General features: G+C 31.6%; 1 protein-coding gene across 8 annotated transcripts in view; it reads left to right on the forward strand.

Annotated features, from left to right (window-relative positions):
- Positions 1–26,273, forward strand: part of LOC115235792 (parathyroid hormone/parathyroid hormone-related peptide receptor-like) — a 38,289-nt gene that overhangs the window by 5,552 nt on the left and 6,464 nt on the right. For 4 of the 8 annotated variants that reach the window (XR_003884089.1, XM_029807785.1, XM_029807784.1 and 1 more), the window contains exons 2-5: positions 13,862–13,948; positions 22,226–22,319; positions 23,922–24,028; positions 25,078–25,233. Coding sequence is in view for 7 of the 8 variants with exons in the window: in XM_029807785.1 (XP_029663645.1) it covers positions 13,937–13,948; positions 22,226–22,319; positions 23,922–24,028; positions 25,078–25,233 (369 nt within the window). In the remaining variant the exon portion in view is untranslated. Of the gene's footprint in view, positions 1–1,642; positions 2,116–10,087; positions 10,214–12,526; positions 12,592–13,861; positions 13,949–22,225; positions 22,320–23,921; positions 24,029–25,077; positions 25,234–26,273 lie in introns of those variants that run through there. The other 4 variants (XM_029807781.1, XM_029807783.1, XM_029807780.1 and 1 more) reach the window with 4 other exon arrangements.

A 26,273-nucleotide genomic window follows, 5' to 3' on the forward strand; every position in this document is an offset into this window, starting at 1 on the left:
TTTTTGTATCCTTATTTTATATATTTATAAAATGAGAATTATATATATAGAAAATAAGAATACAAAAAAATAGGATATAAATTTTAATATATATATATGTAGAATCGGGAATATTTTTACGTTAGAACTTCTTTTAGATTTTAGATTTTCTATTTCTTAGAGTTTCTATCGCAAAACTTTCTTGTCATTGTTCGAAACATGGTTTGTTCAAGGATTCGAGATATCTTTAAAATTGACAAAGTTACATTATTTGTTTATTGCAAATATGTTGTAACTTTTAAACTTTTCAACTACAAACGAAAGCAAAATCACTACAAACGATTCTGAATCAAGATATATCAACAATTTTTCTTTATCTTAAAGTCGGGTGACAGTCATTTATAAAAAATTTTTTATTTTTTAATGGTTTGAACTACAAATGAAAATATTGTTACTACAAATAGCTACAAACAAAATACTATCGTTTTATATAAATAGAACAGTTAAAAAAAAATTTAGCCGGAGGATTGGATATCAGTTGAATGGGAATGAATGATATTTCATTCAAGTTATACTCGTTAAAATTCTTACTAATACTTATAGCTTTAATATGCTCTTGAAACCTGAATAGTTTTAAAGTATGCAATGCAGTTTGATTGTAACATTACCGTTAAACTTTAAATGATTCATGTCGTTGTATTGGACTGTAATATTTGTTTATATTATATTAGATTGTTCAAAATTTAATTGCATTTAATAATCCGAATAATAATCGTCAATCGTACCGAATTATTTTACAAATTAGAGGATTTAACTTAAGAGCTTCGAGTAGCATATTGAATGATTTATTGAATAAAAATATTGAAAGACTCACCGAATAAAATAAAAGGGCACTGAAAAGTACATATAATAATCTCTCTCTTTTAAATCTACTATTTATTATCATATTATTAAATTTACCATTTATAATATATAAAAATGAAAAAATCGGTGAGGTCTCATCTTTTATTGATATTTATCTTATTATCTTTATACGATAAAATATTATCTATCTAATATTCAATAAAATTTAAATCAATTTATTAATACACATGCATGTATGTATGTTTATGTGTGGAAATATATTGAAATTTCGCCTTACAAACTAAATTGTCAAATGAGGAATGGCAAATACTATTGTATGTCGTATATAGTTGTATTATAGAAAATCTATTATATACACGCAGATAATCGAGCGATAGTGCATTCCAAACGGTATCAATTAGTAATTAATTAACGGGATCCCTTCTAACTACACGATATCTGTTAATTAACAATGAACCATCCAAATACCAAATATCGGCTCGCAATGGAAATCGTATGGCTTCTTCTTATTAGTCGCAATTGTTTCAACGAAATTGTTTTTAATTAAATTTCGCAATACACATTTTCTCGTATTCGCCACACATACAAACTTCTTCAATTTTTTTATTAAATCAATATTAAATAATTTTTTGTCAAGTCAATATTAAGTCAATGTTTTACACTATGACTACAAAGAATCCAATCTCCAGATTTATATTCATATATAAAACATATAACAAACTATCCCGTATATATATATCACATTGAAATTTATTCAGATAGAAAATGATATATCTCTTTTCTTGATGTTATCCCAAAGGATTGAACGACGTGGCCGACCCATAAGGAGCTTTCACCAGAATTGCGCACTTGAAAAAAAGCACATTCGAGTCCCCTATGAATTCTCATATAAGGTTTCTTCGATAAATTGCGACATTATGCCGAGATGTAATGAATACTGAAATGGCAAGCGTGTGTCTAACCCCATTTGTGAAAAGAATTCGCGTCACGCGTAACAATGATCGGATTAGGACTTAAGAATCCGGCGATTTGGCGGATTTTACTCAAATTACGAAAGTGGCCATCAGATTCAGTGTCGATAAGCTTACACTTGATCCAATAGAGCGCCGGAAGATCGCCGACCCATGCAAGAATAATAAGAGAATTATAGACGATTGTGGGAAAGGGAATGCTGAAAGGCCAATTGGGAGAGAAAACGGTGGCTGATCACATCATGAAACTTATTCAAGATAATGCAATTCGTTTCTTCCGACGCTTCCTTGATTTCTCTAGGTAAGAAGCCTTATTTCAATTTGGGTGCTTTAGAGCGTGAACTTTAGAAACATAAACAAAATGCAAACGCTCGAGACACATTTCACGGTTTAATATCGGCTACTATTAAAATTTTCCCTTTTCGAATTATAAATGTAACTGGATTTAAGAAAATAAAATGCAGATATTTTTCAAAATTATTTGAAAGTAAATAAACTCCTTTACAAAGTTTACAGAGATTAAAAATTTTTGCGCACTGCATTATTCATATAAAATAACATAATTATAGAGTTGTCAGGTAAAAATTTAGATTACGGACTTCTAGCCCAGTATTATTTACACGCATTCTGGAGCGGCATTCTTCAAGCTTATTTCACCGCCTCAGCGAAAAATCCTATTTAAGATATTTGCCACATTCCGTGGGAATCCGCAGCTCAACGTTGCGAGTTTGAGAAGAACCCGACGGCGAATTCTGCGTAGTTTGTTCTTCGCGACTCTTGCCCGATTTACGGAATTCCAGAACGCAATCTATGACCATCAGAGCGATTTTTATCACTGTCATTGCAAAAGTCCGGCGGGTTTAAGGAATCTCGGAACTAAGGCGGATCTCCAATCGACGTCGAAATATCAAATGTTTGCGTTCATCTATTCGAAGTTTATATCTTATCGATCGCTTAACTATCGATTATTGCGGTTAAATGTGTTTCGCGTAAGTATTATTATAATATGATATTTTATTAAAATTCGATAAATAAAAATAAAGTTTCTTAATTTATATTAATTAAACTTTCAAAGAAAAATATATCGAAAATGAAAATTATATTGAAATGAAAAGTACATCAAGGATGAGAGTGCGGAATTTCAATTCCGCTCGAAATTGAAAACTGCCGCGGATGTCTCAAAGTTCCTTCATGATATATCATAAATATATATGAGAAATATCGTATAATCTTTTTTTATAATATTAAAAAAAATAACTTTCACGGCACGTAAAGCGACTCAATCAACTTTCATTGAAAAAAATTAATATTTTTTAATATAGCATTTTGATAACCTTATAAATTATCCAAAGAATTTTGAAATTTATTGTATTTATTTTACATTAATACGATTAAAATTTTCTTAATATTTTTATAAGTTATGACAAAGCTTTCTTATGAAATTAATAAGATTGCATTGTATTTTCCTTACAACTTTAATATATTCAATAAATAACTCGTTACTTTAATTTGATGAGAATTCTGAGCATAACAAAGAGCAAACCGGTAATTATGCGACACGCGATATTTCGTAATTATATTACGCGTTCATAGTTATAGGACTGCCTTTTCTTAAGAATACATTAATGCGCGTCGTCTGTAATTTTGTATCGTCCTGTTTGTCAGCGAGAAACGAAGACAAATGTAATACTAGTTGTCAGCACTCGTTTCGTAATAGAAGCGAGGAGTTAATCTAATTTTGAGTTTTGAGACATGTCTGAGTTAAACTTTCAAGTCTTCATCAAACTCGACGCCCATGGGACGCTAGATTGGTTAATGACAAACCGTCCTTTTAGACGTTCGTGAAGTGAACTCGTTTCGTTCAGTTATCTTAAAAACCCTTAGATCGTCTTATTATATCCCTGGAAGTAATGCACGCGCGGTTGCCGGAGTCTTTCTCCAGCACCAGGGAAAAAGAGGTTTTAGAGGACAAGAATTCCACACTACCGGGGAATATGTATCTATCCTCTGAAAAAAAGAAAAAAAAAGAAACCTAATGAGAAGAATTGGGAATGTAATTTTTTCGACAAGGATAATTCCATCATGACTATCTTTGTATTTAAATGATATATTTTTGATTGAATATTAAGAATTGATCAAAATTGATTATTGCATTCCAGATAAGTGACGTGAAAAATATTTTGTGTGTCAACTAAAGTAGATTTCAATTTAAATTTTCAAATTAAAATTTAAGAAATTAAGAAACATAAATTCTCTTAATACGATTTGCAAGATGCCATCCGTTTGTACGCTTATTAATTCGACATTAACCTTCTTTAAGACTTTAAAATCTTTCTGGATTCATATTTCTCACAAAGATATGTTCAAATATAAAATCGTGCTCTAAATTTTAATATCAAAAAATTTTAATATAGTAATTATGTGGCAAGAAAGTTGCAGATAAATCTTTCCCTTTATCTTATATATCGATAAATATTCATTTACATAAAGGTGTTATATATATATATATATATCATTATGGTATATTCTCGTCTCTTTCTCTTTCTCGTGAATATTATTAGTTTAATATCAAAAGGATTGAATGTTCTGTTTGAGATGAAGAATAGTGTCACTCATTTATGTTATGTGTAACACAAAGCAAACCTGAGCTTTTATATTCTTGCCACATACCACGGTAATCTTTCTTATACACACTTATCTTATTACATCACGTCAAACAAACTAATCTCATTGATTCTTTCAACAATTCATTTATCTGATACGTTGACGTCTGTAACATTAGAGACTGTATAAATTATGCTATGTATGTAAAATATTTCCGTCACATTTTAAGCGGAAATGACTTAAAATTCATTAGACTCGCGGAATCTTGTTTTGTATCGTTGTATCATTGTTACTTATTGATTTTTACTTCCATTCCACGCGATTCGCATTACGGAGAGTTCCGCGTGATTTCGTTCGTTAAACGAACTTTCCATTCTAATTTCTCGTTTTCTTTAAAAGCTTTGCGACGTAAATGAAAAGTTCTTGCGCCAATTACGAACATATCGATTTGTCGACGAGAAAAAATACGGGATGTTTAAATATTGTTTACAACGATTTCACTCGATACGATATATATATTAAAATTTTCTTAAAAAGAGAATAATAAATTTGGCATAATACAAAATCGTTGCTTTCAGTTTGCTTAAATAGGATATGTAAATAAGAAGCAAAGACTTTAGCGCAAAAATCAAAAATTTTTCAAAAATATTTCGGAATGTATAAGTTATCTTGCAGATATAAAGCACCCTAGAAAAAAAAATCCGTTCATTCGCGCTTTCGGAAAAAACTTGCATTTAATATTTTTTTATCTGCATACAAATATAAACAAAGAGGCTAAACTGTCACAAACAATATTGCCGGTAGGAAAATATCGACAACTAGGACAAAGGCATTCAATCACGCTGCAGGATATACAGATTCTTATAACGAAAATAGATATAAGAAATTTAAATATGGAAAAAAATAATTGTAGCTAATTACACAGTAAGATAGCATGATTCCACCAACTTGTGCAAATATAATAAGAGATTTTGCATGGTATAGATCGTTATGACGGCAGAATTCTGGAAAATCAAATAGAACGCTACATGATTTCAAAAAACGTTTTCAAAAAATTTTAAGAAAAAAAATACCTTTATGTAAATGAATATTTATCGATATATAAGATAAAAGGAAAGATTTATTTGCAATTTTCTTGTCACATAATATAGAAGCACCAATAACTTTAAAGATTTTCCTTAATTTATGATTAAGAAGCTAATTTTTAGTTTACAGTTATTGACTTCCATATTTTTAAAGAAAAATAAATCTTGCTTGTTATTCAAAGACCGACTTATTAGTTAATGTGACAAGAAATACAAAAAAGCTCTTGCTCAGAATTCTTATATGCTTACTTTAATTGTGTGTATCTAAGATAAAATTTAATGAATTACATAGTCATAAAATATCAATTATAGTATGTACGCATTGATAAATCACAATATAAACTAATTTTCTGTGTTTTATGATTATTACTGTACTTTATGTAATATAAACTAATTTTCTATGTTTTAAGAATATTATTGTGTTTTATGTAATATAAATATATATAAATATATTCCTTGTTTTATAAGAAAATAGTTTATTATTGTGCATTAATAATATAGAAGCACCAAGAACTTTAAAGATTTTCCTTAATTTATGATTAAGAAGTTAATTTTTATTTTACAGTTATTGGCTTCCATATTTTTAAAGAAAAATAAACCTTGCTTGTTATTCAAAGACCGACTTATTAGTTAATGTGACAAGAAATACAAAAAAAAACCTTGAACAAGAAAAATATATCAAAAATATATCAATATAACCAATCAAATAATCAATCTACCAATATACTGAAAATATACCAATAATATAATATATCTAAAAATATACAAAAAATGTAAAAAAAGATACATTTTAAAGCCTTATAAATCATTATAAATTTTGTATTTATAATGCTTTATAAGACTTTAAAATGTACATTTTAAAGCTTTATAAAGCGTTATAAATTTTTACCAATAAAAATATGAAAAAACATTTTAAAAATTCAAAAAGAAAAGATCAACACACTAGCATTTAGATCGGCGAAATTATATTTCGCATCGTTGTTTCCAAACCACCTTCTATACTTTCGAAAGCAACAGTTGGTAGTTATTCAAGCGAGCCGACAGGCGCATAAGAGACGCTTATACAAGTGCAACGAGGAAAGCTTCGAAGTACACCGCCTACGGAAATAACACCGATGATGGGGTTGCGCGAAAGAGAGAAAGAGGGAGTTGGAAATCGGACAGACATGCGTAAAATCCGACGAAATAAAGACGATGTCTTAGAAAGACAGTCGTGTTGAAACGGCGCGATGTCGGACGCGTACAACAATGCACGAATAATTCGAACAAAGCTTTCGCGAAAGCTTTCGCGGACTGACTGGTAATTAAAAGTGAGATATGTAATCGCGTGAGCGCGAGTGTACAAAACTTAAATTACGAACTTTCAAGTAAATGAAGAGATTCTTGGTATTTTTTTTATATTGATATTATTTTGTATTCTTGGTATTTTTTTGACATACTCAATGAGATAAAATATTTTGTTCTTGGACTTTTTCTTCGTATATTCAACGTCTTATAAGATAATAAGATGTTGAATATACGAAGAAAGAGCCCAAGAACAAAATATTTTATCTCATTGACTATGTCGAAAAAATACCAAGAATACAAAATAATATCAATATAAAAAAAAAATACCAAGAATATAAAAAAATATTAAGAATATGCAAAACAATATACATTATATTAAACAATATAAAATTTGCTACCAAAATTAAGAAATTTAACGGACTTACCGGCAAGCTGGTAAAAACAATTTACTTTATCTTTTGATTTGTTGAATGATCCGCAGAACGATCAGGACTAGGGCATGTGGCCGTCTGTGTTCTCACCGCTGGTGAGATATGATATATTTCATATATCATCTCTATTTTCTTACAGATCCGCTGAAAATGCCAAAAATATAATGAAACAGAGCTAAAATAGAACAAAATATCAATTTTACACTCAACATTTACATCAATGCTATATTAATATATTAAACTTATTTTTAATATTTAACATTGATATCAAAGAATTAATATAAATAAAAAGAATTAATCAAAAATTTAGAAACTTTGTACTAACAATAAATATAATTTGCCACCAAAATATAAGAATTTATATAAAAATGAATTAAAAACTGACTTACCATACCAAATTGGTAGAAATAGATGACTTCGTCTCTCGGCTTTGCAGAAAAGCTCCGCTTGAAGTACCGAGGAGAGAAATATGACCAACACACTCCCGCGCGAATCTGACTAAATGACGAACACAATTTCACGCGATGGGGACCAGCGGAAAACGGTCGATTGTGCCTCCGCGATATATTATAACGATGAAAATACAGAGAAGAAAAACGCGACGACCGATACATTCGCACGCAAATCGAACTCCAATATGGCTGACGCGATACCGACCGCGATCGAAAACGACCAATCGCGCCCTCGCGATGTACTTTCTGACAAATCCGCGGAAAGTACGAGGAGAAATCGCGACGCGGTCGCGCGCGAACTACCTTCAATATGGCGGACACATTTTCCCGCGCGATCGGAAAAGCGACTATACAGGGTGTCCCCAATTTAAATGTCAAAACTTTAGAAGCGTGTGATAATAGAAGAGACTAACACGCGAACGAATCTAACGATAATATGCCGGACACGATCGATTTCCCTTGCGATCGCGATTAATCGATTATGCTTCCGCGATATATTTATATAACAAAGGAAATAATGAAAAGAAATATATACGACAACAGACACACTCGCGGGGGAATTTAATAACTATAATATACCGAACAATATTTCATGTGTAATCAGAACTAGCGGAAGACGGCTGCGATATATTTTCTTACGTTTACTTATAGCGCGAGGCACTACCGTTTCTCTTGATAATTCCGCGGAAAATATTAACCGAAAGGAAGTACGTGATGATCGACACACTCGCGAGCGAATCTAACTTTAATATGGCTGACGCAAGACGCAATACCAAGCGCGAGCGGGAAACCGCCGATACACAATACGTGCAAATTACCTTTAATATGGCGGACACATTTTCCCACGCGATCGGGAAGGCGATTGACTGCAATGCACTCGCGGTACCTTCTTTTATAACTGTCAGAAATATCTAGCAGAAAAGATGACTGATACACTCGCGAACGAATCTAATATGCCGGACACGATTTTCCTCGCGATCGCGATTAACCGATTGTGCTTCCGCGATACATCCCCTTTAATAAAGGAAATTGCGAAGAGAAATATATGCGACGAGAAAGCACGCGACGACCGACACACTCGCGAATCCAACTTTGAAATGGCTGATGTAATATCTTACGCGAAATCGGGACTGATCGAGATCGATTATCGCGCCTCTATCTCTATATGACGCTTCACGGGGTTGTGTTCGAAAATCTATTCGTCAGAGTTCAATGACCATAGATTGACAAATCAGAACAAAAGGAGTGCTTTGTTCCGATTAGGCCCTGCGCACAATAGGGAAAATATTAAAAATAGAATAAAAATATTAAATTATCAGGAGGAGCAATTTGGAATTATTTTACTTCAAACAAGGGAACGGAATGGATTAATGCATAACGAAATAAAAAAATTAAAATTAGAAATAATTAATCCATTCCGTTTCCTTGTTTGAAGTAAAATAATTCCAAATTGCTCCTCCTGATATTTAATATTTTATTCATATTCCTAATATTTCTTCTATTGTGCGCAAGGCCTTACGAGATCAAGTATTATCCTATTTGAGTAGATTTTTTAACGCAACTCGAGGGCAGGAGCCGAACGACGACGGAAACGGCCGAGATCGGCCGATAAAATATCGCGTACGTGATTGGTCTAGTTACACCGATATACTTTAATACGTACTAAATACTACCTCGACCAATCATAGTCATTCCTTTAAAGAATGGAACGGCTGTGATTGAACGGTATAGTATTTAGTACTAAAGTATTAAAGTATATCGGTGTAAACTAGAGGGCATTGACATGTAGAATGGACTGCGCATACCACGTGAAAATCGGTCCGCTTCACAGAGATAGGGTTACGTGCAATTTTGAAAAATTTTGACAGGTGTATATGAACGTGATGTTTTTTACCAGTTAGTAGCGTACTAGCACACGATGTGACAAAGGCGATTTAACGGATATTTCTCTTCAATATTTTCGGCAGATCTGTAAAAAAATGTCTCTCGAGATTGTGTCTAATATATTAAAGTTACTTTGCATGCGGGACTGTATCGGTTGTCGCGTATTTCTCTGCGATATTTCCAGCGGCAAATCTATACAAGAATGTACCGCGGGGACACTTCCCGATCGCGCGGGAAATTGTGTCTGCCATATTGAAGTTAACCCAGTAAGCAATTCGATAACAAAATGTTGCCAAATTGGCATCAAATTCGCTCAAAACTTGGTAACAAATCTATATGCGAGTGCGTTGCATATTTCTCTTTGATACATTCTGCGAATCTGTGAAAAGAATATATCGCGAAAGCGCAATCAGCCGCTTTCGCTGGTTCCGATAGCGTATGAAATTGTGTCCGCCATATTGAAATTGTATTCGCCCGCGAATGTGTCATATGTCAGTCGTGGCGCGGTACCAGCTGATCTGTAAGAAAATGTATCGCGAAGGCACAGTCGACCGCTTGTGTCAGTCTCGATCGTATGTAATATTGTGTTCGCTATATTAAAGTTGGATTCGCGTGGGAATGTGTCAGTCGTCGCGATTTATTTCTTCCGATAAAAGGTATTTATCATTTACTTGCTAATATTTATATTTTTTAGATACATGTGTGTATGTGAATTTTTTTTTTTTTTTTTTAGGAAAGAAAATTATGTATATTTATTATATCTTCATAAAAGAGAAACAAATTAACTTCAAGCGCAATTTTCCGAAGTACTGTATATATGTCATCTCGTTGAAACAACGACACACCTTTATTGATGTCAACGCGTATTAATTGTGAGACGACACTTGATGAAGTAAACCAATTAGCAATGACCGATGACGCTATTTACGTTAAGGCCAAGGTTTGCCCTTTTGTTCTAAGGGATCGATCGACAGAGTTGGTTTTCCTACCATTTTGGATTATACTAATTAACTTACTCGACGAGAGTCTTCGGTGGAATGTACACACAAAATTCCATCTCATGACTACGGGAAGATAGATTATTCAAAATTTCCGTTATCGTGCATAACGCAATTAGAATATTGTCTCGCTTTGTAACAAAGCATTTTTCTCACCATGAAAACACCGGTAACGTGTATGGAGATTCATTACAGAATACCGAATTTGCGTATAATATAAGCACTTAAAGGCTAAAAGGATTATGTTGAACTGTCGAGCGTCTTTGTCTCTTTATCGTCAAAGGAAGAGAAGCCGGCGTTTTCCGTAAATTAAGTGAAGGGCAAAGCGAGCAAAATATCGCGTATTTAACGGCACAAAGTAGGGCACAAGGAATAGGGTTGAGCCGAGCTTGTAGATACTTGACTTTAAGATAGAGTTCCACTTCCGTTAGAAACTTTAATTGCAATCTGTAATATAAAGCGATGTATATATATAAATATTATAATATACACTATAAAGATAGTGTTCTCTTTATATTTATGTAAACGTTTTCAGAGACGCAAAACTGGGGAATACATACATAAGCATTCCATACATTCTCTCTGTTATGTCTTTCACAGACTGCAATATTTAATTAAATGCAAATGGCACTCACGTACGCGCCATTTTCTCTATTTTCATATGTTCACGTCGCAAATTTATTTCGTAATTAATTATGATATTTACGGTGAAAAATATTTCCGGATTTTAAATCTCAAAAACATTGTTTCTAAAGAAAAATTTATCAAAGAATTTGGTGTTAAAATTGAATTTGACAAATTCGGACACCCGCAATAATAAAATGAAGAACAATAAATTAACTTTTTCTAAAAAAGGTCAAAAGCTATCAAATAATTAGCCTTTTTTTATTATAAAAATCAAACAAACCTATTGCACATAAATCAAATGGAAGTATTAAAAACGGAAGAGAGGCGTATTTTAAGGTAATCTAAACGTTCTGAATCGATTTTTCGCTTGAAAAATATTCTCGATAGTTCCGTGCGATCTCACTTTGAGTTTATTTAGAAAGCCATGGATAATCCCCGTGACGGTATAATTGATTTTCGAAGCGCTGTCTTGGCACTATAGGGCTTTCTCCTTAATTGTTTGATCATTCACGCTATTAACTTTATCATCATTCTAGCTCGGCAAATTGCGCCTCTATGTTAATTTAATATGAACACGTGCGCCGTTAATCGACATGTGTGGAATGTTTTCATTGCCGGTGCCCGAAAGTTCCGCGGAACATCCCTCTCGAGTGTTTGCGGCACTCGAACACCTCTCGAGACTCTCGTGATCGCAATACGCGCTGATCTATTTCAATAGCGATCGAAAAGCACGTGACTGTCGACCGATAAGACGTAAAAAAAGCACACGCGCGAGAGTAGTTATACGAATTTTTTTCGCAAATATGACTCTGCTAAGCTTTCATGTTATCACAGACAGCAAAAATTTAATATTTTAAAGAAGAGATATTACTTGAAATAAAAAAAGAAATCACTCATATATATCATCCTAGACATCTCTAGATAAAAATTTAAGTTATGTTATGTTTATCATATTACGAAACAACAGTCGGCAAAAAATTTAATTCGATTTAACGTGATTTCAGATGTATGTACGCACAATTTGTGATCTTCGAGCTCACATGCTGTTCGGATCAGTCAGATAAATTTGATTCTATCAAACCTATCAAATTCGACATAATGGTTAACAGTATTATGTCATAGAGATAACCGTTCGGGGACGGATATGTAACGGATAATGCGATGTTTGTGTAGCGTATCCTTGCCGTTTAAATTCGCTCGCAATGCGGAATAAAAAGCCATAATCGACGAATATCTCTTGCACGTGATCGTTATTCACTACGATATACTTTAAATCGACCTTTGATGATCCTTGATAACCTCGGATTAATGTACTATATAAAGTTAGTTTGCATTCACATGCATGTGTGCTTAATCGATATTGCTCATAAATTCGCGAACTTTAACAATTACGGCTGAATGTTAATTCGGTAAATTATTCACAATTAATGCCAAATTCTCAAAAACTGCGATATGTATCCTTTATTTTGTTGCATAAAAAACAATTATATATCAAATTATAATACAAACTTTTTAACAAAATTTAGCTTAAATAGAAATCACTTACAAATCAATATTTCTTCTTGATTTTATCGCGATATCTACTCCAGTTCCTTAGTTTATTTATTCTCAATTATCTTATATCTATTACGTAGATCTAATTAGTATATCAGCAAGCAGGGTATAATCTTATAATGGACCCTTCGATATCTTTATCGGTTCGTTCGTTGAAATTTCGCGAAATTCCGTGGTTCTTGTCTTCGGTTGCTGATCGATCGCCATTAATGATTATCTTATCCGGATAATAGACTGGAGGGTGCAGTATCGTGGAAGAAGAAAAAGTGTTGTCTGACCTACTAATACACGATATACGGCTAATTAAATGACAAATAAGGGCGCGTCAGGCTTTATTCTGGCTATCGTCGCCAATTCGAGATTTCGTTGATTATCTTTCGTTCGACTCTTCATCAGACCAAGCTTTAAATTATTTTAAATTATTTTCCTAATAAATCCTTTCGCGCGCTTATGTACTCATAAAATAATGAATAACATGATTGTTTGTTACGTAAACGATTTAAATGTTCTCTGCATTTTTGCAGTAAGTTTTTACAATATTAATTCATTGTGGTAACATACAGAGAAAGAGAATTAATAACAGCTTCTGTTTATATTTTATTGGGAAACTTGCGTACGTCATAACAAATATTATTGATGCTGTGCGGTTAAATTAATGCTTATTGGTAAAAACATCGATGTGTGAAAGATCACTTTTGTATCGAGTCAATATTTATAACCAATCTGACAAACGAGATCCTTTCATCAAAAGTTCAATAATTCCCCGCAATATATCGAATTATGTATGATAAATAATAACAGCTGATTTTATCTCGTTTATATTACACAAAAGGCCAAAGCCGCGTGAAAACGTTCTTTTTTTATGACGGAAAAATAATCGATGTATTTTCTACCGTGTAAACTCATTACAACAGTCGTGTACTACATGATACAATAATTAACTAAAATTAATAATAATAAAACAATCATCCCGGAATTATTGAAATTATTGACTTTGCGCGCGAATATGGTAGCAATAACTATAAAGTGATTATGAAAAGGAAAACAGCGTGTTTCCCCGTTATATTGGGAATAAGGGGGATATATATATATAATGATTAATTAATAATGCGCGATATGTTTCAGAACGAATCATTTTGATAGTCGGAAGAAACGCCGCTGCGAGAAGAGAACGCACGGACAGTAATCCAAGAAGCCGCCATGGAGACGCACGTAAGTAATACTAATTATATATTAAATATTTAATATAACAAATATTAAATATTTGTGCAATATAACTGCACATTAATTGTAATATTTGCATTTTATAGAATAATTTTGACATTTATGGATTTTGTCTTCGTCTTCTGCCTCTAAGGCGATATTTATCTTTTTAAGCTGAAAGCAAGAAAACATAATAAATTATTTTATTGCAAATTTATTAAAGCACATAATTTAATTTTGAATACTTTTCTGGTTTTAATACAATTGATGTAATACAGCATGAATCTATTTTAAGAAAATACAAAAAGCCAATAAAAATATAATATTAAATATATTTCTTCTTTCTTTGTTTTAAACTCTTTTACATTCTTATTTTTTCACTTTTATTCTAATATTCTCATATTTGTTATTAAATTATAAACTAGAAAAATAAACATTTCATAAATTTCGCTGTACGTCAGTAGTATTAATGACGAATCAAACGCCAATAAATAAATTACGATATTGCGTTTCGTTTCGCATCACTTGGAGGAAATTTGCGATCGCGTATTTCGAAATTGACGTTTTCAAAACAAATAACAGTTGATTCACTCGTTGTTTCGTAACTCTCTTAGCTCTTTTGGTCATAACAGCAACAATAATCGTGCGTATTTTAAATAATTTTTCAGATAAGACGATCTCAAGAATTCTTATAAAATAGTAAAAACGAAATAAATAAAAACTAGCATAGCCATACAAAAAAGGCAGCGACGATTTTTACTCGTAACGATTTTTATTTAATTTGCTTCTCTAATCAAGCAAATAACGTTGATTGTCATAATAATACGCCAAATGCAAACATAAGCCAGATACGTGTTCTACGCCAGTCGACCTTTCAGTTTGTCAATGTCGACGAAAGAGGATCTCGAGATGTTACAATTTACATGCATCTGCATCACCGGACTATTTACTGGAGAGATACTTCTCCCAGAATATCTATAAATCTTCGCGGAAAGATAATATTCTCTAAATAAACTGAAAGCTCAATTGCAGGCTATTAAAGTAAAAGAGCTGGCCGATGTTTTTCTTGGCGTGTGCATTAAAAAATACCAAAAGGGTCAACCGGATCGATATATGCAGACGCGAGTTTTTAATGGCCTTTCACGCAAACTACGTAATTTTCTAGAATTTTTTTACCGCGATAGAAACTCTGAAATCTTTCGAATACAACTTGTGAATTATTGAGGTGAAACTTAAAAGAAATCGCGTGCAGCTCATAAGATTTTTTTTTTATAATACTTATAAGATTACTTATACTACTTTTTTCTTTCCTGTTGTTATCCTCTCTTTTGAGTTTGGTTTTAAAATAATTTCTCATTGCATCATGTTTTAATAAATAATTCTATGTGCTTTATTTATTTCAAATCTTTATTCGATTTTTGCACTTTTCAAACAAATTCAGAATTTACTTGAAAAACTTAAAAAAAAACTAATTTTATAATGCTGATTTTAATAATAAGAATAAAATATATATGACTTTAATATATTCATATTATTTAAAAAAGTAAATTTAAGTCTTGATTTGTTTAGTAAAAAATAATTTATATATATGATGTCTGAAATATAATATCAAATATTTAAAATATATATTGTTGAATACATTGAGAAAAATCTTAATACAAGAATCTTTGAAATCGTTTTTTCTTCGAAATAAATTATTCCGCTCGTACATAACGTTTTGTAAAGAAGTTGTAAAGAATTTCTTAGAGGGAATTATTTATAAATTTTCTTGTAAGAAAATAATTTTGCTGTAGTCTGATAAGATTGCTTGATCATCGAGATTACAATCACAGTTACCTCTTTATTCTATGAAAGCATCATTATGCAATTCATGGCGAAAAGCACAAAGCAAAGAAAGCTTCAAGTAGTTTGTGTCGTAACAATTATGCTATTTTCAAGCTTATTGCACTTTCATGGCAACTCACTCTTTTGTTCGGCGAAGTCACAATTGCATTAGTGCGATATTGTTTGCAGTTGACATTTTATTAATGTCACATTAGAATTAATATCACTTTAACGATGATCATGATATATTACACAATATTACTGATCAAAGAAACCTCAGCTTTAATATTGATACAAATTTATTTAATTATTTATTGTGTATTTACACAAAACTAAAAACAGTGATCACATTTTTTTTATAAAGTATTTAAATTAATAAGTAATAATATTTTATATTCTCGCGCTTGTCTCTTCAGAAAATACTCAAATTCTGTAAGTTTTTTTTATCTTTGAATCTTTATTTCGCGGATATCACTTTGGGATAAGAAGATCAAGAATCTTTTCAAAGACCGTTTTTGAAACGCAATGCTTGATCGTACTAATATTTTATTATCGACAGCTTATTACGCGATATTCGCTTCTAATAATATCCACGTGCTTTCGACGCAAACGCAAATCCCCAACGAGCTTTTTTCAAGCTTCATCCAACGTATTTTTTTGCACGCGGCTACGTAATGAATATAACGGGATTTTTTGTTTTGCTCGCGGATGAGAGTTTACGTGAAAGCTTTGCATGGATCATACAACTGCTAACTATCATTTAGAACGATAACTGTAAAAGGCAGCACGCGTCCTATATGTCTATTCCCGCACGTGGATTCCCACATAAAAACAAACATTCACTTCAAACACGTTTAAAATGCTCTTTATTATATTCACAAAAGTCTGCGCTTTTCAGTCCAAGTCAAAGCGAAATTTCATACCGCAAAGGATTGTTGATTTTGTGACAACGAAGACTTCCCCGACACTTTTGCCGTGAAAAAAATTGCCTTTGAGAGAACCGTGCACTGATTTCATATCACATGAGTTATCCCTACATGTATTGGAAAAATGGAGCGATGCTCAGATTGAGAATTATTGAGTGACTCATCTCTCCTAAGTTTTTAATGCGTACAAATAAATAATCCGGCTGCCACCTCTTTTCTCGATAAGCTTTTATACCTAAGGCAGATGATATCGTTAATTATATTTTATATCATATGTACATTGATAGTCGTCATTTATTCGCACGTGCATTAAAGTTAAGAGAATGGATCGTGTAACTCTGTGTCACTCATTGTCAGTATACTTGCTTTTCCCAAGGGTTTGGGGACGCTTTGCATATAATGTACAACGTGTACAGTTTGTTGTATTTTATACAAACTGTTACTGAGAAAATGCTGCGTAGGTATATATTATAGAGATATCTTTGCGCGATATATTACAAAAATAGTTTGCAACATATATGTATATATATATATGTTAGAGAAAAATCTTCTTGAAGATATTTTCAGGATACATGTTTCTTTTCTTTTCTGAAAGTTTTTTGCATTGTCAGTTAGAATTCTATATAATCTGCTTATAGCGAATTGAAGTAAAACTGACTGAATATAATTCATGGATAATAGAAAGCGGATATCTAATATGAGAGAGCTAATTTGAACATCGGAAAACCGATATTTCGAGTACGAGGAATCTCTGACACGAAGTATCAGCAATCGCCGTTATTGATGGCCGTTGTGTCTTAAACGCTCTCGACAATGCGACAATAAGCGTCTTTTCAACAGAAAAAGCTTGAGTTTGAGCTTTAGCGAAATCCAGAATCCAATAGAGAGGCTGACTTTCCGGTGCGAAATGACCGTTCATTTGCTAGTCCGAGAGCAGTTTTCCAACGATTTACGGATGCTCGTTTACGTAATATATGTAGCGAGATATGAGAGTCCGTTTGTAAGTTATACGGAAGTACAAAAATATATCTCTCGACAAGTGAAGTATAAGTGCACCTTTTCCGGGACAGTGCATTGCGTGTGTGCCTCACTTAAATGTAACTCATTCGTTCAAATATAAGAAAGTCATTTTTTAAGAGAACATGATAAAAAATATAATAATTGTATTGTTAAGGTCGTCACGAATGTGCATAATTATTATACTTTTTACTATTTTTTCTTAAAAAATGACCTTATAAGAGTCGCCCAAATTCCTTTTAGAGGCCTCCATTTTAACCTGAAAGGAAGCTTTTCACAAAATTTCATCGAAATTAGAGGTAATTCCTTTTCGGAACTGCACTCAATTATATGCAGAAAGCTAGTAAATAAATAAATATTTTTTTTTGCAACAAAATATGCGCATTCAGATACCGAAAGAGATATAAATCAGAGAAATGTGGTTTTGAGATACAATTCTGCCAGGTGAAATCATTATCGCGGAGATAAGGTCCTTATATGTACAATATATTGTATGAAACGAAGAGAAAAAACATATTTTGAAGGATATGTAGATTTTTACGTAAAATGTTTCTCTCAAAACTACTTTTATAGTAGGATATCATTAGAAGCGGTAGAAAAATTCTTTTTTTTTTTTATCTGTTAAAGTTCGTTAAAACTCTTTATAAGAGAAAAGTCCAAATAATTCACATACATATAACTTTTTAATATAACAAAAACCAAGAAGAAAACTGATGTACACTGTGGAACAATTAAGTTTCGAGACTTTCGTATAAAAAATTTATTTTTAATCATACAAATCTTAGACAGTTAAAAAGTTTCATTGTAGTCACCACCTAACTTGACACACTTAGTTCAACGTCTCTGCCATTGCTCAAAGCAGTTCTAATAGCTCTCTGAAGCAAGCTCTTTCAAAATTTGATTCACGTTTTTTTTTTATGTTATCTGTATCTTTGAAACATTACTCTTATGCATAGCTGACTCTCCGTAGGCTTATTGAATCATTTGTAACGTTTCTGTTGACGACTTCTCTAATTTAACGCAGAATTTAATGTTGGCACTTTGCCAAGCGTTCCTTCCATTACACCGATTTTTAATCAAAATTTTGTAACTCAATTTCGTGTGATTGTATCTCATTAACTATTGAACCAAATAATGTAAAACTTGCATCACGTGTTGAGTATTGAATTGTGAATAACTCCCTAAAATGGCACAAACGGATCAAACGTTCGAAAATGCGAAGCGAATCTCGAATTTTCGAAACTTAATTGTTCGACAGTGTATATATAAAAGGATTTTTATAGCTTAAGTTCTATTATTTAAAAAATACAAAGAATAAATTTCTAAAATAATACATTTCTAAATATTTTTTTGTAAATTCTCGACATTTCGTCAAAATTTCATGAACCACTATATACTACGTTAAAAAATTAATTTTTATTATTGATTTGTACAATTATTTATGCGAGAAAAAAATCTACTGTCAATAACTCTCGATACCGCATGCAATCATCGCTTTATAAGAATGAATTACATCGGTAGTTTCATCAGCGGGAAAATAAAACCTTTATACGGGATTCAGTACTAGCACGCCAAAATTACCCCCGATTATCGCGGAAATAAATTAACACGAATTTAGAAGATGCAAGATAAAGAGGAATGTCTGCGGAAATTGTCGCAACGTGTTATCCATGAAGTTTATTTTGAGTAAGCGACCTAGAATAATCTTGCGCGCGGATTGCGTTTTACGAGATCGAGAAAAGTCGGAGGAAAAATAAACAATTTTATTGCCTCGTCTCGTACCATGGAGGGTGAACACGAGAGGAAAAATGCGCAGCGAGCTATGAAACCATTTGAAAAGCTTCCCAATGGATTTTTATGAACTGAGCGATCGAAACGAATAGTCATAAATGATGGCAAATTATCTTTCTTAGGATTATTTATAAACGTGAATATTTGTAATATCATCCTTTTATTAATGTGACACAAGCTTAACACACACACACACACACAATGGAATTCTTCTAATATTTTTAACAAACTGTTATTACCATATTTAAAAATAATAATATATAATAATAATATATTTATATAGTATGGTTAATAATAATATGTTATTACCATTCTTCAACTCAAATAAGCTTTGATATAATATATAAATTATTCATGAATATAATATTGACATTTAATTTCTATAGGAAACATTGTACAATCTAATTTATGTATTTAACTGTGCTGTTTTACATATTAGTTTGCAGTTTTAATGATCGGCAGCTATGCTGCGGAAACAGATTCGATTATTGATCGCTGACAAAATAATGTCACTTGATAAAAATATTACCAAAATAATAAAAATTTCTTAATAGGAATATTAGTTTTGATAAAGCATTTTTTCGTTGCATGTTATTGTTAAGCCGCCTAGGCAAGAAGACGGAAAGAAGCATAGAAAATAAATGCCAAAGAGAAAGAGCGTATCGTAAAATCGAGAAGGAACTTTCTACGTGCATTTACGGCTCAGACATTTTATTGCAAATGTAAAATAATGTGCAAGTTGGTTGTTCAAAATTTACGACAGAAAAGAGTATATCGATAATGCAATGTAAAATAATGTTAGATATTATTTATGTATAAATATTGATTTTTTAAAAAATATAATATCAAATGCTTCTTAAAAAAATATAGTATGGGACAATCCTTTTTCAGCTAACAAATTAGTAGTAACGCAATTTCTTCGAGTTTCTTTAAATTTTGCATATCGACATTTGCAATAAAATACACACACGTGTCATATAATCTTTTACGATAACTTATATAATTTATATAGGCCGCAGCATAAAACACACATAAAAATGTTTGGCTTGTATCTTGGATGTGAATCGATTATCATGAAAATGGCTTGAGCAGAGCCAAAATATTTTACGGCGTGACAAAACACATAGATGTTCATTAATTATTAATACATGTTCATTAATTTTACTTTTACACAAAACATTTCAAGTATCAAAGTAATAAAGAAGGAAAAACATACAAATAATTTAATAATATAATATTCGAAACTTATTCCAAATTTTTTGTCGATTCTTCTTTATTGCAAAATTTGTATTCTTTTACTTTCTTTTTAAAGTACGAGTATTTTTTTTTGTTTAATTACAAAAAAAAGTGAAAGAAGTATGTTCATCTAAATACGATAGAATGTAAGGGAAATTTTCATTAACTTTATTTAAGTTTACTGCAATTTAATTAATTCTCTGCCTCTATTATATCATGGTAATAAAATACATAATCCAAAGAAAGAAAAATTTTAATTAATTACTATTAGAGCTAAATGATTTTGCAAGATAGCTACGATACTATTATCCTAATGAAAATAGAACGGTAAATTCTTTTTTAAATTTTAAAGCTTTATTTTGAGATAGAAATTTATTGAAAATGGCGATAGAATTTCTGGATATCTTGATCAAATAAATAAGTATGTCAATCGTAAAAAAAATATAGCATATTCAATAAGTATTTTGTAAAAAAATTTAACATATTCGATAAGCACTTTGTCATATATTTCTTTTCTATGTTATAGAAAAATATATAAATCGTAGAATTTCTCGAAAATTCTGTAGCAGAAGACCGCAATAAAAAAAAAAAAAAAAAATACAAAAACAAATACAATCGAAGATATCAACTTTGACAAATTAAAAATCACAAAAGTCCATACAAAATGAATCTTTCGTTTTTGCGTAAAAACAGGCTCGAGTTAGTATTTTCCGTATATTTTCACGTTTCATGCATTTTCACATTTCATGTTTTAATATACCGGTTTCCATACACAAATTAAATACAGAGATTTAAAATATTTGCGCGATAAACGATATCTCCATTTAGAGTATGAAATTGTTTTATTTAACTTAACTCTATAATGAATTTTTTACCTGAAATATGAAAAAAGTTGGTCATGTACCGAACATTGGCAAACTAACGGTTCAGAAACAATGTATTTATTATTAACGTAAAGCTAAGAGAGAGAGAGAGAGACATTTTTTGAAATATTCTTCGATTCAGTATATTATGTGGATGGATATGAAATTATAAACGAATAAAATAAATTCATATTATATAAATAAACGGATCGGAAAATATCCTTGGATCGAAGTGAAATTGCTGTAACAGAACATTACTTAATCATAATATCCTCTTTAGGGATTATTCTTTTATCCTCTTTAGGGATAATTTCGTACTCCTATTATGATAGATTCTCTTTTCTCTCTTATCGTTATCATCTTGTGGTTAGATACGTACTTCGCCGTTCTCCGCACATGCTCTTAATCGATAGATTTTCTCTACGTATTGCTCCCCGGATGATCACATATCTGTTACTGTCGAATTGGAGATTCAAGACACATAAATTTCGGAAAAATAGCGCGAGCAAAGCCGCAGATCAATAACTAAAATACAAGCTTTAAAAACGACATTTATAAAATCTAGCTGCGCAATCAGAATTTACAATAATTATGAATATTAATTCATATTTGCATTGAATTTGTTTCAGGGAAATGGTGACATCGACCGGATCCAGAACTTGATGATCGAAATAATGAGATCGGAATCCGAGCGTTGTAATCACGGAAATATATCGGAGCCAGGTAAGCAGAATGGTATTTAGATAATATTTCTGGAAAACGATGTTCGAAATATTGCCACGTGTTAAATGCTATTGATATTTCAAGAGATAAAGAGGGAACTATTACGTATCGCTAACACAATTAAGCATTCATTTATTAAAACTTATCATCATATGCACGAATGATCTTAAATTACCGTATTAGCTGTCTGCTTCGTATTACCGTATTAGCTGTCTGCTTCGTCATTTATAATCATTTCATTTGCATGTATTCCGATCTCTTCTCCTGTCGTTCCTATATTACGTAAAATTATGATTTATCATTAGATATCACATACGACGTTTCAATTAATTTTACTGTATTAGTCGTAGATAAATACAGAATAAGCAAACTACATGTAATTATAAAGGAAATATAATAGAACGAGATGCAATCAAATACAATACAAATATGTTATTACCATTGGCAATAGAATTATAAATAATTATATTAATTTTCAATTATATATATTTAATAACCAGGTACACTCTCTCTCAATTAACGATATCTATTTCTTATGATATTTGCGTTTATTTAATTTAAATTAATTTGGATTGACAATGATTGGACAATGATTGGATCAACATCGCATATAAAGTTTAAAGTTTATTTAAAAACATAGATTATTTTCGTTTGATTAAGAGAGAGAAACTATTTATATAAATTAATTTAATATTATTTTGGGGCAAATTTTCATATTTTTAGAAGACTTTCTTTAAAATTTGTAATTTTTTAATTGCAGTTTATTAAATAATATATATGGCGTAAGAAAATATTTGTAATATTCTAGTCGTATAAATTGCACGATGTATCGATTTATCAAAATCTTTCGATAATATTTTTGCAACATGAGTCAAAAATTGAGAGAGAGTTTAAAATCTTTCCTTCTACTTTTATCGCATTACAGTCGCAAGTTCAAGTTGTATTTTGGCTCTTCTTTTCAAGAGACAAAATAATATGTGCCATCCTCGAAAACATTGGATGATCAATTTGTGTCAACAATTGGAAGCGAACATTCACGAGCGATAAATTTGCATAATGCAGAGACTGGAAAGACCGAGATATGATGCATATACGCAACGCATGGACTAATGTCAAGCGTTCACACGTGTCGCCGCTCGCATTTTGCGTTTTCGCATGTGTACACATGTTCGTGAATAAACAGTGCTTATAGAATGTCTCCGGAGCAATTAATGTCACAATTAATCTCACAGCACGATGCCGGCTTATTTAAGCAACTCGAGCAAAATCAGACAGGGAACCAATATACCGCCATTAATTACACAAGCGACATTCGATTGCGAAACCAAACGAATTTCACGGTTTGTTTATTGACACCTTCGTACAATAGAAAGTTATATACATATAGCTTTGTCGCTATATAATATGTTTATGAAAGAATATGATTTATAAGCGCTCAATAGATATGAAAGATATTTAAATTACGTTCTCCCAAGTGAAATAATTGAAAATTTAGTCTGAACAGAATCTGTAAGTTCTAAAAATAAAAATCTCGAAACAAAATATGCTTCCTTAGGTGCTTTATTTATTCTCGCGCTAATACTTGGACGCGATTTTATCCAGGTTGGTGCCCCGAAATTTGGGACGAGATATTATGTTGGAATTCGACGGCACCAGGACAGTTGGCGATTCAATACTGTCCCTCTTACATCATGGGTTTCGAGCCTAGTGTATGTATAGTTACGCTTCACGATTGTATCAAATATAACTATAGAGTTGATTCGTGTAATAGCTTTTTTGGAATCAATACTTTACGTATATAAAATTTTGCCGTTGAATTATATATGTATATATACAGGGTGTTTCAGGTTTTTTCCGCCAAACTGTGCATGTTTTACTAGTAGAAATAAGAAAAAAATGTTATATAAACATAGGCTTACAAATGCTTTATTAAAAAGTTATAACAATGGAGATGAAAGAAAATCGACACGAAATTTATATGGTGATAAATTTAATTTTTCAGCGATGTGAGTCTTGTATTGAAAACAATGGTGGATATTTTGAAATGGAACAATAATAGTAAACACAATAAATCATCGTTACATAGTACCATATTAATAATAAGAATTCCAGTTATAGAATTTTTGTTATAACTTTTTAATAAAGCATTTGTAAGTCTATGTTTATATAACATTTTTTTCTTATTTCTACTCGCAAAACATACTGGCACAGTTTGGCGGAAAAAACCTGAAACACCCTGTATACATGCACATAACGTATACATATATACATGTATATTGAACGGATGAATTTTAATGACCGAAACGGATTAATATCTCTTTCTCGTTTATAAGTAAATAAATAAATATCGAAGAAACTTAATTAGTTTAGTTCCTCGGTTTAACAAGTCTTACGTTCTGACATAAAATATTCGCTGATCGATCGGTGAAATCCATTTTTCAGACCTAACTGATTGAGATGCTTCCAGCGTCAAAGTTTTCCAACATATCCAAACACTTCTTTGACGAATTCGAATTCCATTTCTCCTTAAGCAGAACTTTATTTCGTTCGATCTATAATATTTTTCAGCGCTCGAGCTGTAAACATCTCTACAGTTGAAATCAGTGAATTGTAAAATTTTACTGAAGTAAACTCAATTGATATTAAATTGAAATAATCCTCTGTCACAAGCAACAAACTCGTTTGTAGCTTGAAAAATAACGTATCTTGATACTTTTGTTAAGCTAAAAGTTAGATAACAAACGCATTTTTTTTTCAGGCACTCGCGTCGAAGCAATGCATGCCAAATGGGCAGTGGTACATGAATGCCAACACCCATACGTGGAGTAATTACACCCAGTGTTATGAAGGAGGATTGGTCACTGTTCTGGTGAACATATCGGACGTACAGGCGAATAACGTCACTTTCATTAAGGTAAACAGATGTAAGAAGAGCAGCATCGATAAATGATTAGAATTTTGATGAACTCTCTTGTTAGAACATCTTTAGGTAATCATATATGTAATTTATCGATCGAAGGAATAAATTTGCTATACGGAAAACGGCGGAGATGAAGAGATCAATTGGAATTGATCACACAGTGACATGACGTCAGTCACTCTACTCACAAGGAAATGAGTGCTGTAAATGACGTTCTGTCCACCTAGGTGGGCTTCACATAGTCTTGGGCATCCAAGACGTTGTCGTGAAATTAGTTTCCAGTCTTGGACGATAATGAAACGAGCGAGCACACAAATGAGTCAATAGCTATGTTAATAGTATTATCAAGAGAAATGGGTGGAAAATGTTAAAAAGAATTTTTTTCAAGACCTTTTGCGCTGAATTTTAAAGCCGATAGTCAGGTTTTGCTTCGTCATATAGCGCACCGTTGCAATGGCAGCTTCAGAGAATTAAAACGAGTTATTTTTTGAGAAATCATCAATTTCTCTTTCCATTAACTTTTCGATCTGTGATATTTAATTTAGTATCTATTAAAGACAAAGTAGAGAAAATAATAAAGAAAATAATTTCTCTTCAAAATTTTAGACGTATTGATTAAAATTAAGCTCGATATGTCACATATATTTAAAATGACATTTGAAATCTAAATTAGCAATTTTATGCGAAATTTATCGAATAAAAAAGCAAGTGTTGGCGTATTTATTGCAATTTTAATACGAACTAATACAATTAAAGTATCGTATTCTGTGCGTAAAACGACTTTAAAAATTACATAACAAAGAGTTTTCGTAGAATGATGGCGAAATCGTAATATAATGGGAAATAATCGTTTTAAGCATCGTAAGTACTGCGGATATAAAAGCAAATAAAGAAAGCGAATCCGGAATGAAGTAAAGAATGTCATTAATGAAGAATTAAGTAGAAAAGGATGTAATAGAGAAAACTAGAAGGGTTCATGGACCATTAATTAAACGTAATTTAAAACTTTCTAACGTACCTTGAATAGAGATCAT

Source organism: Formica exsecta, unplaced genomic scaffold (assembly GCF_003651465.1).
Source record: "Formica exsecta isolate Colony F162 unplaced genomic scaffold, ASM365146v1 scaffold235, whole genome shotgun sequence".
Lineage (NCBI taxonomy): Eukaryota > Metazoa > Arthropoda > Insecta > Hymenoptera > Formicidae > Formica > Formica exsecta.